General features: G+C 46.5%; 1 protein-coding gene across 1 annotated transcript; it reads left to right on the top strand.

Annotated features, from left to right (window-relative positions):
* LOC110432030 (classical arabinogalactan protein 9-like) lies at positions 11,180-15,191 on the top strand. The gene is made up of 2 exons (XM_021451963.1): positions 11,180-11,304; positions 14,732-15,191. The coding sequence occupies exons 1-2, from the start codon at positions 11,180-11,182 to the stop codon at positions 15,189-15,191; spliced, it is 585 nt and encodes a 194-aa protein (XP_021307638.1).

The raw sequence follows: 15,643 nt of genomic DNA, 5'->3' as shown, positions 1-15,643 counted from the left end.
AGTGTCTCCCTGCAGTAGCATCAGTTCAGCTGTATCATTTTTTTAGTTCAATGTTTCTCCAGCAGCAAGTGTTCAATGACAAGTGCAGTACTGAAGTAGCAGAGCAATTCAGTGTGTTGCTTATTTTCAGGTTTGCACTATGAAATTTGAATGAGAGCTGCAGCTTGGCATGCATGCAATGTTTTTATTTTGTGAAATATCATTTTCTTGCTATAGCATCATCAACTTTAGATTATTCCAATTCGCTCTCAACTGTTTATGGCCCGTGAGGTTATCGCCCACCTTGATGTTGCCACAAGAGCACCGTGACCTTTCTTAGGAGGAGTTCTTGCAGCGGCGCAACCTGAAGCGCCACACGCTGGGTTTATCCTCCATGACCAGAACTATTGCCAAACAACGTTCCAGGATTCGCTTCCTAGGCGAAGGCAACACGAACACAAAATTTTTTTCACCTCCAAGCTTGCCACATCAGGAACCACAAGAACATAATTCCCACGGTGCACCACGAGGGACAGTGGTTCTCTAGCGAAGAGGATAAGGCGAAGCTCGTCTTTGATTACTACAATAACATCCTAGGCAAGCAATTTAGCAGGGAGCACTCGCTCCACCTTGAGAATTTGCTGCCACAACTTGACGTGTCAGGCCTTGATGCTTGCTTCTCAAAGGACGAGATCTGGAATACAATTAGAGAACTACCTTCAGACCGCGCGCCTGGTCCTGATGGTTTCTCTAACATTTTCTACAAGGTTGCATGGGACTGTGGTCACTAGATGCTAGGAGCTTCAACCTTCTAAATGACGCTCTTATGATCCTCCTCAGAAAGATCAACGTCCCAACGAGCTTGAGGGACTTCAGACCCACCAGCCTTATGCACAGTTTCAGCAAGCTGTTTGCAAAATGCCTGGCTAGATGACTAGCACTAAGACTCAAGGATATTGTGGACTACAATCAAAGCGCTTTCATCAAGGAGCGCTCTATACACGACAACTTCCGTGTTGTCTAGTTGGCATGTCGTTGGCTGCATGGTCGGCGCTTCCCTCACTGCTCCTAAAGATTGACATCACAAAGGCGTTTGATTCGGTTGCCTGGCCTTTCCTCTTGGAAATTCTGCAGCACATCGGCTTCTCCAGAAGGTGGACGAACTGGATTTCTATCCTACTGTCCACAGCAAGCACCAAGGTTCTCATCAATAGGAAAGTGAGTTGTCACATTTCTCATGCAACGGGTCTTCGTCAGGGGATCCCATCTCCCCGATGTTGTTCGTCATTGTGATGAAGGTACTAAACTCACTGATCAAGGATCTGTCGCATTTCTCATGCAAGGGGTCTTCATCAGGGGATCCCATCTCCCCAATGCTGTTCATCATTGTGATGAAGGTACTAAACTCGGATCAAGGAAGCAGATAGACGCAACATTGTTTTCGAGGAATTCATTGATGATGTACAACCCACAAAAATATTGGAACAAGTTTGGGTGACAGACACTAAAGTACCTCGGGTGCTTCGCTCTTTTCTTCCGCTGTGGGCAATTGGCTCTATTATTGGGGCGACACAAAAGGTCGACATGGCACACCTCTGAGCAACTGGTTAGGTTCGTATTTTAGTGGCAGTTTTGGATATTAACAAGATCCCAAAGATGGCTGATGTTTGTGCCATTAGCAGCATTTACCGCCTCTACTTTAAACCTGATGAAGTGATTCAGAATGATGCTTTCGACCCAGAGAATGATGATTTCTTGGGTGATGATGGAGACAAGGGCTTGGACGGGAGTGACAGGGAGATGGAAGATGTTAATGATGCTAACCCTGCCAGCGACAAAATTGATAATGGTGCTCCTACCACCTCCTCGGCACCACCCCAGTTCTTGCCCCCTCAGCAGCAAGCTACTTTAGTGGATGTGGGATTGGATCTGGCATGTGAACAGCTGCTGGATGAGATTTGTTTGAAGGTCATGCTGGAGTCAGATGACGGTCTTACAAGGAAGACCTATTCCCCCCGACAGAAGAAGAGCTAGCTGATTACAAAGCTATTGTTTCTTCTAATTATCTTAAAACCCCTTCTGTTTTTGTGCTTCCGACGTCAGAGAACTAGCATGAAGGAGCGGAGGACATCGTCGTGGCACCGTTAGCCTTCGGCGCTTCGTCTCCTGTGGGCCAGCGTGGGATGGTGGGGTCGACATCACCCTTTGCCCCTCCATCCATGCTACCTCGAGGGACCACCTCTCCCACACCGTTCGGGGGCGAGTCCGGTAGGGGGGCTCAATAGCACCACACGCCCCCCACCGGCTAGGAGCCGGCAGTGATCCTCGCTGCAGCCGCACCGACGCCTGGGACACCACAGTCAGCCGGACTGCCCTTGAGCCAGCCCTCACTGCAGTGGACGTGCCCGATATCCCCGTTGCATCGACACTAGAAGACTCCACGCACGCTGCTCCGACTACCCCCCTCGCTGTGGGGTTGGGGGCCGACAAAGCGCCAGTAGCTTCCACCGCGGCGATGTTCGTGGCGACCTCCTCACCGATGGCGAACAGCAACTCCTCCACACCGTCGTTCTGGTCCACCCTCACGTCCGCGGCTGTGCCTACCCCCAAACGTGGTTGGGGACACTACGCCGACCACTGCTTCCAATGGTGCTTCCTTGAAAGTGGGGGAGGGGTGCATCCTCGACGATGTGACGGCAAAGCCACAGACCGCGACCAGCACCTCCTTGCCCACTAGAGATGCTGCACATCCTACTTCACCTCTAGCTCCTAGGATAATCAAACCAGCTCACACTACAGCTCCCATCAAAGAGCTACGGCGAAGCACCAGGAACGTGGCGACGGCGGACGTCCACACCCTACACAAGGCCGAACGGTTGACGGCGAAGAAGAACCTTGAATTCTCAGGTAATTCTTTTAGTAGCTTTCTAGATTCCAAAGTTATTGTGAACCTTGGTAGGGTAGGCATCAACCTAGGCTCGTCAGATGTTGTAGCCATAAAAAATCTAGAGGTAGATAGGTTAGTTCTTTGTGCTAATCAAAAGAAGAATATTCCTAAACCTAAATTCTCTAGGGTAGACAGTGATGAGGAGCGGGAAGATCGACTTGAAGTTGTTCTTAGCCACGCTTGTGGAAGTCTAAATAAGAATATGCTAGACACGGAGAATGATCAAATCATAGATCTCTCTCCTCTCCGTTGGAAGAAAAAATATAATAACGCCAAACATATTGGTAAGGGAAAACTTCCCAAAAAGCCAAAGACCCCCTCTAAAATTATTCTAAAATGAAGGGAGTTTTTTTGGAATAGCAGAGGTCTTGCAGACTTGGCTAAAGAGAGGTTTCATAGAATTAGTAAAGGAAGAGCAAATTAATTTTATTGCTCTCTCCGAGACTTGGCGGGATTCTTTCCCGGATCATGTCCTAAAAAAATCTTTGCAGTGGAAATGACTTCCTTTGGCACACTATGGCACCCCATGGTAGATCAGGGGGGATTTTACTAGGGGTGGACCTGAATGTTTTTGACATTGGAGCCATCGATGAGGGAGATTTTATGTAAAATTCACCCTAAGATGCAAATCGAATGACTTCAAATTTATACTATACACAGTATATGGACCGGCACAACTCAAAAACAAAGGTGCCTTCCTAGTAGAACTAGCCAATACTTGTTCTAAAGAAACTCTTCCATATATGATAGGGGGATTTCAATATTATGCGAACTCCAGAGGACAAGAGTTCAGGGGATTTTGACTCCAAATGGCCTAATCTTTTTAACGCGGTCATTGAATCTTTGGAGATTGTGATGTCAGGCCACCAATATACTTGGGCAGGGCTAGGGGATAATCCAACTTTCGAAAAGTTAGATAGAATCCTCGTTAGCACTGAATGGGAAAATCAATTCCCGCTAGCTACAGTCGAACCTAGAGATAGAAACATTTCCGATCATACCCCCCTTATGCTCAACACTGGAGCTTCTACCCACCGGACTCAGAATCGCCCTTTTAAATTTGAGAGGGGCTGGTTGATATGAGATGGATTTTATGATAAGGTTGCAAACATTTGGAAATCTCCATGCTCAGGATCCACTTCTCTTGAATGTTGGCAGTTCAAGATCCGCAGGCTTAGACAATATTTGAGAGGCTAGGCTAAACACACTGCAGGGTCTTACAGAAAAGAAAAAAAGACTCTGCTAGCTCGTTTAGAGAATCTTGATAAGAAAGCTGAGGGTAGTCAGTTATCTGATCAAGAAATTAATCTTAAACACTATCTAAAAGAGCGGTTAGTTAACCTTCTGAGAGAAGAGGAACTAAAATGGTATGAGCGAGCCAAAGTTAAAACCCTCTTGGATGGTGATGCTAACACTCGGTTCTTTCATCTAGTGGCCAATGGGAAACATCGTAAACAACATATCTACAAACTTGAAAATGATCAAGGTACTGTGGCTGGTGACATGTGTCTCAAAAGCCATATTACAAAATATTATAAGAATCTCTTTAGGCCACCTGAATATTCTGGGATCACATTACTAGAAGATCACACCTTAGATATTCCACAAGTATCCCTGAAAGAAATGATATCCTAATTAGTCCGTTCACTAAATCTGAGGTGAGGGATGCAGTCTTCCAAATGGAGCATAACAAAGCCCTAGGTCCGGATGGATTTCCTGTGGAATTCTATCAGGTGTTTTGGGAAGTTATCAAAGATGACCTTCTTCACCTCTTTGTGGATCTCCATAGGGAGGCTCTCGATCTATACTGCTTGAATTTTGGAATCATTACTTTAATTCCAAAAATTCAAAATGCTACACAAATTTAGTAGTGTAGACCAATTTGTGTCCTCAACGTGAGCTTCAAGATATTCACCAAAGTGGGCACAAATAGGCTGAATATGGTAGCCAAAACAGTGGTTGGCCCAACACAGACTGCCTTCATGTCGGGCAGGAATATCATGAAAGGAGTAGTAATTTTACACAAAACTATTCATGAGCTACACACCAAGAAAAGAGATGGGGTCATTTTCAAAATAGACTTCGAAAAGGCATATGATAAAGTGAAGTGGTCTTTCTTACAGCAAACCCTACGTATTTAACATCAGCTGATATGCTAGGGGAAGTGTGGGAATCAAAGTCAATGACGATATTGGCTCTTACTTCCAAACCAAACGCGGACTGAGGCAGGGTGATCCTATGTCACCCATCTTATTTAACATCATTGCTGATATGCTAGCTCTTCTTATTAATAGAGCAAAAGCCGATGGTCAAATAAGAGGAGTCATCCCCCACCTTATTGATGATGGTCTATCAATCCTACAATATGCGGATGACACCATTATCTTTATAGATCATGGCCCAGAATAAGCAAAGAATTTGAAACTTTTGCTTTGTGCTTTTGAACTATTATCTGGGCTTAAAATCAATTTCCACAAGAGTGAAATTTTGTGCTATGGGGAAGCTAAAGAGATGGAGCCTTACTATACTAGTCTATTTGGGTGGAATATAGGGGAATATCCCTTTAGATACCTAGGGATCCCAATGCACCCTAGACAGCTCCTGAATTCTGAATGGAGAAAGGTTGAAGAATGATTTCAACAGAAACTCTCTTGCTGGAAAGCAAAATACTTGTCTACGGGGGAAGGTTAGTCCTGCTTAACTCTATCTTAAGCAGCCTACCCATGTTCATGATGTCTTTCTTCGAGATTCCTAAAGGAGTACTCAAAAACCTTGATCATTTCAGATCAAGGTTCTTCTAGCAAGGAACTACAGATAAACATAAATATAGACTTGCGAGATGGGACATCTTATGTCGTCCAAAGGAACAAGGGGGTCTAGGTATCCTAGATTTACAACTACAGAATAAATGTTTATTAGCAAAATAGTTGGTAAATCTACTAAACTCTGGGGGCATGTGGCAGTTCCTTTTAATGAATAAATACCTACAATCGAAAACCCTCACTCAAGTGACAGCTAGACCCAATGACTCGCATTTTTGGAGAGGCCTCATGCGTCTCAAAGATGAGGTGCTGGCTAAAGGTTCCTTTGAAGTTAAAGATGGGACCAAGATGAGGTTCTAGGACGATACATGGGTAGGTGACAAGCCTCTAAAAGTTAAATATCCTTCTCTATATAATATAGTGCGGGATCGTCATGCAACTGTGTCAAAGGTGTTGGCCACTAGTCCCCTAAATATCTCTTTTCATAGGGCTCTGGTGGACAATAAACTTTTAGAATGGCTAAAGTTAGTAGCACAAATTTCTAACGTTGAATTGGTGGATGGATCAAATTATTTTAGATGGAACTTAACCAAATCTAGATTATTTTCTGTCCGTTCCTTGTATCTCCATCTCATTGATACACCACCACCTTTTCTTCATAGGAAGCTCTCGAAAATAAAAATTCCTCTAAAGATCAAAATCTTTCTTTGGTTCCTACAGAGGGGTGTTATCCTAACCAAAGACAACCTCGCTAGGAAGAACTGGAAAGGGAGCCAGAAGTGTATCTTTTGTAATATGAATGAGACAATCCAACACTTATTCGTCAATTGTCCATTTGCCAAAATGATTTGGAGGATTATTTTCTATGCTACTAACTTATCTCAACCAAGATCTATCGGCCACATGTTTGGTACATGGCTTCATAATCAACACAAGAGGATTCGAGGCTCGATCTGGGTGGGGGTGGCTGCCATGTGTTGGGCTATCTGGAGGTGCCGAAATGATGTCATATTTAACAAAATCAAATGTAACTCTTTTATGCAAGTTATTTTTAGTGGAGCGTTTTGGCTCCACTTTTGGGCCCCGCTACAGCATGATGAGCAAGCCAAGGACATCCTCTTATCGATGAGCAAGACATTAGAGATTATTGCTTTAGAGATTTCTAATAAAGAATGAAAACATTTATATTGTTTGCTCTTGTATCCTGGTCTATGTAAAAGACCGTGGCTTGCTTTCTCTTTTTCATCCAAGACTTGTAATAATTGGTTGTGTACATCCTCGGATGTAGAGGCCGGATATTTATATATCCCTTATCTAAAAAACTTGGTGCCATTGCTGGGTGGGGCGATTCAGCACCGTGCCTCGCTATATGCGGACGACTTGGTCGTCCTTGTTACACCGTCGCCTAGTGATCTTCTGTGTTTACTGGAGATCCTTCGTCTCTTCGCACAGACCTCCGGGCTCGTGACCAACATCGACAAATGCGTCCTCACACCGATTAGGTGCACCGAGGAGATGGTTGCTGCGGCACGAGAGGTGTTCCCCTGCGTCCTTGCCCCGTTCCCATGTAAGTACTTGGGGATTCCTCTCTACCTTCACAGGCTGAGCAGAGTAGACGAGCAGCCCCCAGTGGATGCGGTGGCTACTAGGATTCCCACTTGGAAGTCTGGCTTGCTGATAAACGCCGGTCGCACGTTACTGACGAAGGCCACCCTATCAGCAATTCCGGTTCATGAGCATCGCCTTCAGCCTCTCCAAGTGGGCGATCGCACAAATTGATAAACGTCGCCGTGCGTTCCTGTGGGCTGGAATGGTAGCTGTGTCTGGGGGCAAATGTCGGGTCACTTGGCCAACAGTTTGCCGGCCAACTGTCCTGGGAGGCCTCGGAGTGACGGATCTTCATTACTTCGATGCGCTCCAGTTACGTTGGGAATGGTTGTGACGCGTTAAACCAAGTAGAGGTTGGTCTGGGCTACCGGCGAAGCCTGAGACAGCAATCGCGGCCATGGCCGCTGCCAGCATGTCTGTAGTCTGTGGTGATGGGAGCAGCGCCTTGTTCTAGACGGACAACTGGTCCAACATTGGGCCACTGATCTTCTATGCCCTACAATTGTACGTTGCGGTTTCAAGGGCTGGCCGTAGGCAGCTAATCAAGGATGCACTGCAAAACAATCAGTGGGCAAGGGTGTGCCAGTACTTGCGTGTTTGGGATGTCATCCGCGTCATGGTGCTCGACCACCTCCAGCCGGACAGATTCATATGGAAGTGGTTGTTGGATGGGAGATATTCAGCGTCTTCAGCATACCGGGCTTTCTTCTCAAGGTCCTCCTCACTTCTAGGTGCCAAGGAGCTGTGGCAGACCAAAGCTCCGCCGAAGGTCAAGTTCTTTGGCTGGCTTGCTCTTCATGGGCGCATTTGGACTGTTGAGAGAAGGATGAGACATGGTCTCCAGGATAGCAATATGTGTGTGCTCTACGTGCAAGCCTCAGAGACGGTGGGACACTTGTTCTTTGGGTGTGTCCTCGCCCGCCAGCTATGGTTCAGGCTCCTGCAACCACTTGGCCTCGCTGCTCTCACGCCGGATCATGAGGTGGGTTTGGATGACTGGTGGCTTGAACGGCATTGCAGACTGGACCCCTCAGCTAGGCCAATCTTCAATTCGTGCCTCCAGCTAGTCGTCTAGTGTATTTGGAAAGAAAAGAACGCAGTCACGTTTGATCGTCGTAGAGTCAGCGATGCATTGACGCTAGCCAGAGTCGTTGCTAGGGAGGCCAAGGACTGGGTTTCAGTAGGTTTCACTATTATTTCAGTGCCTTCCTCGGCTTGGTCGCATCACTTCGGTTTCATGTAGAACTTGTTTTGGTTTTCCAGTAGTTAGGTGTTCTGTCGGACAATGGTCGGTTTTATGTAGAACTTGTTTTGGTTTTCCAGTAGTTAGGTGTTCTATCGGACAATGGTATCTCGCTATTGTCCACTGCTCTTGTAACATTTGGTTACCTTCCTCTTAATGAAAAACGGGCTGAAACCCCGATCGCGAAAAACATTCGAGACCATGTACAAGCATTCATATGTTAGGGATTTGAGGGCATAGCAGACCGCCAAAATAGAGACAAGCACTGTCGAGCCTCAAACGTAGCATCACTTGCACGAGAATTTTGGTTTGACAATTCATTCCATTCTAGTGAGCTTATATACCATATATATATATATATACACACACACACACACATACTAAGTTTAATAGTGGTTTGCAAAGAAGAAAATGCATATTAGTACATAACTTTAGTGGGGAAAGAACCATGTTGGACGCCCTATGCAGACTTGTGGCCGCACAACCATTGTATCTGGCAACAAAGGCGTGATTATTCCATCTCTCATGTTGAAGACACCACAATCACATAGAGGATCTAGCTCCAAATTGTGATGGCCATAGTTAGACACGAAGTAGATACAGGCCTCCTGAGCTCCACATCTAGAAGCAGAGAGTGATTTGGAGTGTACGCCAACAAAGAGTGCTTGGTCCCCTAGGGTATTGACCCTTGTCCACTTATGACGGGAGTTGGTGGTCAAGTCCACCTCAAAGACTTCAAATGAAAGAGTAGAGGTATTCTCTGCCTTAACTTTCTCCGGCAAAGTGGACAAGCATCTATTATGTGTCGCCTTACATGCAATAGTTTACCACTGGTGGATTCAACAAGATAATTCCAAGATGTACAAATATGCATCTTATCAGCAATGGATCGTAGTACGGGCCCTGCATCTTCGATTGCGTCAGCTATGCATCCTATGTTTGAGGGGTTTCTTGGCTTGCCTTTGTAGCTCAAATCAACCTCAAAGGCAAAGATCTTCTTTCGCGATAGAGCATATACTTTTCCATCAAGGAATGCAACATCTAGGATGTACTTGGGCATTTTGAATGCAGTGGCAGCCGAGGGCCGACAAATAGAAATGTCACTCTCAACTCCCCTAGTCGTGATCAGTACAGCAAAAAGGGAATTTGGCGATACTTGAGTAGTACTAGAGAGTGGCACTAGCTTGAGGAACATCCAATCTCCACGCCGAGCATTGGCTTCGTTAGGAAGACGCACAACATGCTTGGAGAAAGGATTCATAAGTGCCAGCTCGTCGCAGAGGTGGGGTTGGGGAAGAGCCGGTTTCCCACAAAGCCTTGGAGAGAAGCATCGTCATCGTCTGTTAGAGGCACCATGCAGTGTCTGAGGAAGAGCCAGTTGCCCACACAACCTTGTAGATAACCGTCCTCTGGTAGTACAGCAGGCATGCGGTGAATTTTGCCGCCTGAGATGCTAAGGAAGGTGCCGTCGAGGAGGATCAACCATGGTAGCGGAGGAGGAAGAGGCTCCTACCAAGCAGCGCGACGCCATGGGCGGCACACCGTTCCCAGTCGAACGCGATCTGCTAGGGAGGCGAGCCGGCCGAGGACAAGACCCACAAGCTCTTGGTTCAAGTCTGCCCAAGACGGGCAGTGCCTGTCCGTGCCCGCCATGTATATATTTCTCTTGCTGGTTCTGATTCTGAGCGAGGAAACAGGAAAGGAGCAAAAGGCGGTAGGTGTTGTGAGGCAACGGGCTGGAACGACGGCGACGTCATGGAAATTTATAGCCATGGATTATTCGATCAGTTATTCCTCTGACTCCGAGTCCAGCTCATTCTCGAATTGAACCATCCTCGGTGAGCGGATAGTTGAAAGTCAGGAAGTTAGACGCTCGCGTACACATGCATGCATGTCAAGAACTCGATCGAGAGACACTGACGCAGAGTCCGACTCGAACAGTTGAACGTTAAAAAGGAAAAAAATCGAGTGCTTGCGAGTTGCGGGTCCACGGAATCGCAGTCCTCGATATGATCGTGTGGTGATGCCCACGTGTTGAATGCATTCGACGATCACACGGACCTGCCGTAAAACTAGAACACTGTGAGGCCGCGTGGGCTGAAGTTGCCGCGATCATCCGGCTGCCGGCAGGTACGCGGTCCTGCGCCGCAACTCCACCGGAGACGGTTGCAATGGGAGGGACATTTGTGCTCAGGAAACCCAAACAGGAAGTCGACTAGAGGGAGTCCCGCGCTGAGTCACCATGGACGTTGCGGCAAGGCGGCTGCCCCGGAGGAGAGGAGACCCATCCAAGCAGTGTCGCCCTTCGCGGCCGCCCGCTCGATTGGCCTCTCTCCCTCCCCGCTGGCTCCACGCGCTCGCCGCGCCCCAGGCCCACGCTGCCCTCGGCATCGGCCACACATTTCCGCACCCGGGCCGCCTGCGTGACTGCGTCACCCTCCCGCACGCGCTCACAGGGCTCGCCTCATCGCTCTGAGCGCCGGCCATGCATGCGTGCTCGCCCCGCGCCCTCTATGCCGGCCGGGACACGCGCTCGCCATGCATTGTCATTGTTCACGGATGTTCCGTGCAGACTCCTTTTGTCCGTGTTCTCCGTGTCGCGCCAGTGCTAGCTCCCACACCGAGCATCACCGTCTTTCCATGCCGCCCCAGAACACCGACACGGCGCAGTGCCTCGTCATTGTCCCGTGTGCCGCCCCAGCGCCGTGCCTCACCATTCTGCAGCGCCGTGCAGTTGGTACAAATGTGGCAGCGTGTATTGTGTTGTGAGTCACCGAATCTGTGTCCTCCTTCGCTACCAGGGCCTAGGCCCCAGGCTACCGACGCAACAGAGCAGCCAGCAACTCCGATGAATGACATGGCGGGGCCATGGACGGCGGAGTCTGACCGGGAACAATCGATCCATTTCTTCAAAATCTATCTTCAGCCAACCAAGTATCATCACCGGCGGTGGTTTCAGTAATGTGGCAAGTACTCACCAATCTTTTTTCAATAGAAAGAGATACAGTTATGCCTAGGTTGATGAAGACATGAAGTTATGTGCCTTCAGCAAATAAATGATATATATAGCCATGATTGCCAGTTAATGACTGAAAGCCTGAAAGGTAAAAGTTCAAAAAAACTTTGACTACAATATCCAGTGTGTCAGTATTCTGGAGCAAGTACGGAGTAAACCAGGAGCATTCTTGTCACCAGAAGGACAAATCTATACAGTGTCAATTGTATTTTTTCTGACAACTGAAACAACTCAATTTCCTGAACTGCTTAATCTGCATCTGCTTATCTAAGCATGTTTCAGACTACTACACATTGACAAAAGCTACCAGTTCCTGAAGCAAAAGATCCAAAGAAGTGGACTGTACACACATGCAGCAAGTGTTTCACACATCTCTTAGAACAGCAACTGCAAAATAATAGAGGTACTCTGAATTGAACATATGAACTATTTTAGACAGAATGCAGGATGAAGACATATGGACCAATCAAACCGTGAATCGAGGCCATGAGCAGTTTGATGTCGGGTCTGGTCCTAATAATTATGCTCCCAACTATACTAATACTGGTATAGCATCTTGAGAGAGTGAAGCTTGCTCCTTATGGTATGTCTTGAGAATGAGGGGTACCCTGCTATCTATTTATAGAGAGGGAGAGACCAAGTGGGCTCATGGATTTGTGTGCTTCCATTGTCCATCCTTGGATCAAACCAACCTTGAACTAATGGTAGAGATCATGTGGAGTCGTGTTTCTTTTCATGCCTTCATGCAGAATGGTGGTGGAGGAAGTGTAGCTATCAAGCGAGCAAGGGGAGGTTGGTTGAACCCCCTTTGACAGGTGGGACCATCCCACCTTGGTGGAGAGTATTTATTCTCACTCCACACCAAAATGGGTTCATTTGGTGGAAAAATGACTCTCGAACAATGGGCCTACTTTGGTCAATTAGGCCCATCTTTTGCGCATAGCCATCATAGTCTTAGTCCATCACAATGATGTATTTAAATTATCAATTGGCCATACTTGGGGTTCGGTCAATGGTTCTAGTTGGGCCCCCAAGCTTGGTTTCCCATCTACTTTGTACCTACATTCATATAAAGGACATGTACATGTGAAACCAAGTTATTTGAACAAAATCCAACCACGTTATGCTTGTTTCATTCCAAAGGTGACACTTTGTTGATGATTTTGACTATATAAAACCATGGCGAAATTACCATGATATGAGCATCTTTAAGATATACAGGCAACAGAAAAGTTATTCTAAAACATTCCTTGTACATGTGGGATATGTGGCATTAGCTAACATATATCCTTGAGTAGGTGAAAGGTGGAACCGTTTTCGAAACAAAGTCATCTTCCTATTTTCACATCTTAGTACTTGGAGTTTTGAAAAGTTTCACAAGAAAAAGCATAGCTCGCTTTTACTCCTCAAATGATATGCTCAAATCTTTCAATGGTGTATGATTTCTTACCAAGGTATAGAGTTGTATCGCCTTGTTTTTCATCCTACTTTAATAAGGCTTATGTGGAGCTTAGGTAGGGATAAACATGATTACATACTTATGTTGCATATATTGTAAAGTCAAAACTCAGATCCAAGGAAAAATATCATAATCCTAGATGTGCATGTGTGTGGAATAGTACGACCTCTCTCTACTTATGATTATTTTGAGACATGGCTATCTTTTTTTTCTTTCTTTTGATTTTTTTCAATGAATGGGCCTTCATTTGCTCATTCATTTTTCCCTATACTTGGAATTTGACATGTTCATTTTTTTCTTTTGTTAATATCATTATAGCCCATGTCTCTTTTTGCAAGAACTCTAAGATAGAACTATATTGCACTTGACAACAACTTAGTCAATATGACTGTCTTATAAAGATATTTTTCCAAAAGCATAAAGATATGTATAAGCAACAAAGTTTATGCAAGCTTCTATCTCAAAATGTCATAAACATGTCACTTTTAAAAGTTTTAGTTTTAATTGTGTTTTTTGTTTATTTTAGATGACACGAAAGTGCGTCAAAGTGTCACACATGTACCAAAAAGGTGAGAGGAAGGATCAACCCCTTGTTTAGAAAGTGAAGGAGTGGCAAATGGAGGCTGGTAGGTGTGTCTAGGACCCTAGTGTGGGGTCAGTCGACCCCACCCCGAGGTCCATGACCCCTGAGTGTTTATCCTCTTCGTGTTTGCAGTTTTCTATTTTTCAAAAATTGACTTGTCGGGCTGACAGGCCTTCGGTGGTCATTTCAACTCAAATTTGGTATGGCAACATCTTTTTAAGTGTACATTGTTGTTGCAATGTTACATCCTGCATTCGTTAAAATTGAGGGGCACACACACTTTCTCCAAAGAGTGTACCTAGTTATTCAGTCATGGTAGAGATCAAATGCAAACACCCAGCTAGCGAGAAAACACCAGCACAACAAATTTTTATTGAATTCAACTAACTTTAGGCACATTCCATGATATGAGAAGGACTAGGTTGACTTCAAGTGCCTTAGTGACTAGGTAACATGGATGATAGCGTAAGAAGGAAGAGATGAGTATATATGTAAAATTTGATGATGTTTGGCCAAAGGAGATCGGTCGCTAACCTATGGAGGGGTTGGTTGACCTACCTCCCACGCAAAATGTGTCAAATTTTACATGATAATGACATGCATCTCCTAGGGAACAATTGTGCAAAATTGTAGCTCATTTGATTGTGATTAGGAGATCAAGAAAGAGGTGAGAAAGGCTTTTAACAAAGAGAAAGAAGACATGTTGTGTTAAACAAGGATGGATGATGTAAAGTTGTAACTCAAACATGTCAAATTATTTGTTTATGTCGGTACCAGATTTAAGGAAAGCTTTTTAAATGTTGACAATTTACTTTGATATATTACCTTTGTCATTGAAGTGTGATGGTACCATGAGACAAATAGTTGATGACTTATGATAGTCTTTCCTATTTGCTCGAAGCTCTCCTAGCTTTAATGGCTGAGTAGATCTCAAGCTTGATGTCTTGTCCTAAGCTTTCTGAGCTAGGACTATGTATCAGATCGACCTTAAAAGACTACTTAGAGCTCGCACTGTTAATGGGGGGAAACCCAGCCCGTATCCAACCCACCTCATATCTAATGATTTGATTAGTCGATCCAGTCCAACCAACCCCACGAGTGAAATGAACCCAACCCAACCCATACACTCGCCAGAGCATCAGCGCCGACTAAAGCGCCGCCCACCAAGTCCTCTTCCAAATCTACGCCACCCTCCTCATCAGCCGACGCGTTCGCAAGTCCTCCTCCAAGGCCAGCCCAGCAGCGCCGGCCACCGCGCCTACGACCACCCCCGCCACCAGTTCCCGCGGCGGCGCCGCCCCGCCCACGCGTCCGCGTCCGCGTCCGCGCCCCCACCAAGGCGGCCGCCCCTGCCCCAGCCACGTCTGCTCCTGTCGCCACTCCCACCCCCTCGCCGCCCGCGCCCGTGGCCGAGGTGCTCGCAGTGGTGCCGACGCCAGAGACCAAGCCTATGGAGGCCCCCGCCCCGGCGCCCGCCAAGAAGAAGAAGAAGCCGTCATCTCCGTCCAAGGACAAGAAGAAGAAGGCAGCGTTCGCGCCTGCTCTTGCCATGGTACCGCCTAGCGTTCTGAGTTCCGTGGAGGGGAATGAGTGAGTATCCATAGATTTTGTCCCATGCGTCAAACCCAACCCAACCCAACCTGTTAATTAAGCAAACCCGTTACAGCTCATCCAAAGCTAACCCACTTATAACCCCAATCCAAATAACCCATTTCGATCCAACCCATTAGCAGGGCGACTTAGAGCAGCTTCCTATTCGCTCAAAACTCTCCTAGCTTTAAGGTTAGATTGAAAATTGCTGTTTGGATGGCCGGTAAACCTACTAAAATTACAGGTGTATTAACCGGGGAAAAAATAAAGACCTCATCAGACGAGTGACGAATGTCGGGCTCAACCCTCCAACTCCCGCATGCGCGCCTCCGCTGCTGAACGCCCTCCCCGGCCAGCCCGCTCCCTCGAGTTCCTTTCTTGTGCGCCATGAGGAACAGAGAGCCGCGGCTGTCCCGGTGTACCGCATTCAATTCGCATCAAGGGGGAGCGCTCGTC

Source organism: Sorghum bicolor, chromosome 1 (genome assembly GCF_000003195.3).
Source record: "Sorghum bicolor cultivar BTx623 chromosome 1, Sorghum_bicolor_NCBIv3, whole genome shotgun sequence".
Classification (NCBI taxonomy): domain Eukaryota; kingdom Viridiplantae; phylum Streptophyta; class Magnoliopsida; order Poales; family Poaceae; genus Sorghum; species Sorghum bicolor.
This window is presented reverse-complemented; position numbering and strand designations above follow the sequence as displayed.

Coding starts and splice junctions, on each gene's coding strand:
- LOC110432030 (XM_021451963.1), top strand. CDS start 11,180: ATGCCGCCCCAGAACACCGACACGGCGCAGTGCCTCGTCATTGTCCCG. Junction 11,305..14,731: donor GTGGCAGCGTGTATTGTGTT/GTGAGTCACCGA, acceptor TACACTCGCCAG/AGCATCAGCGCCGACTAAAG.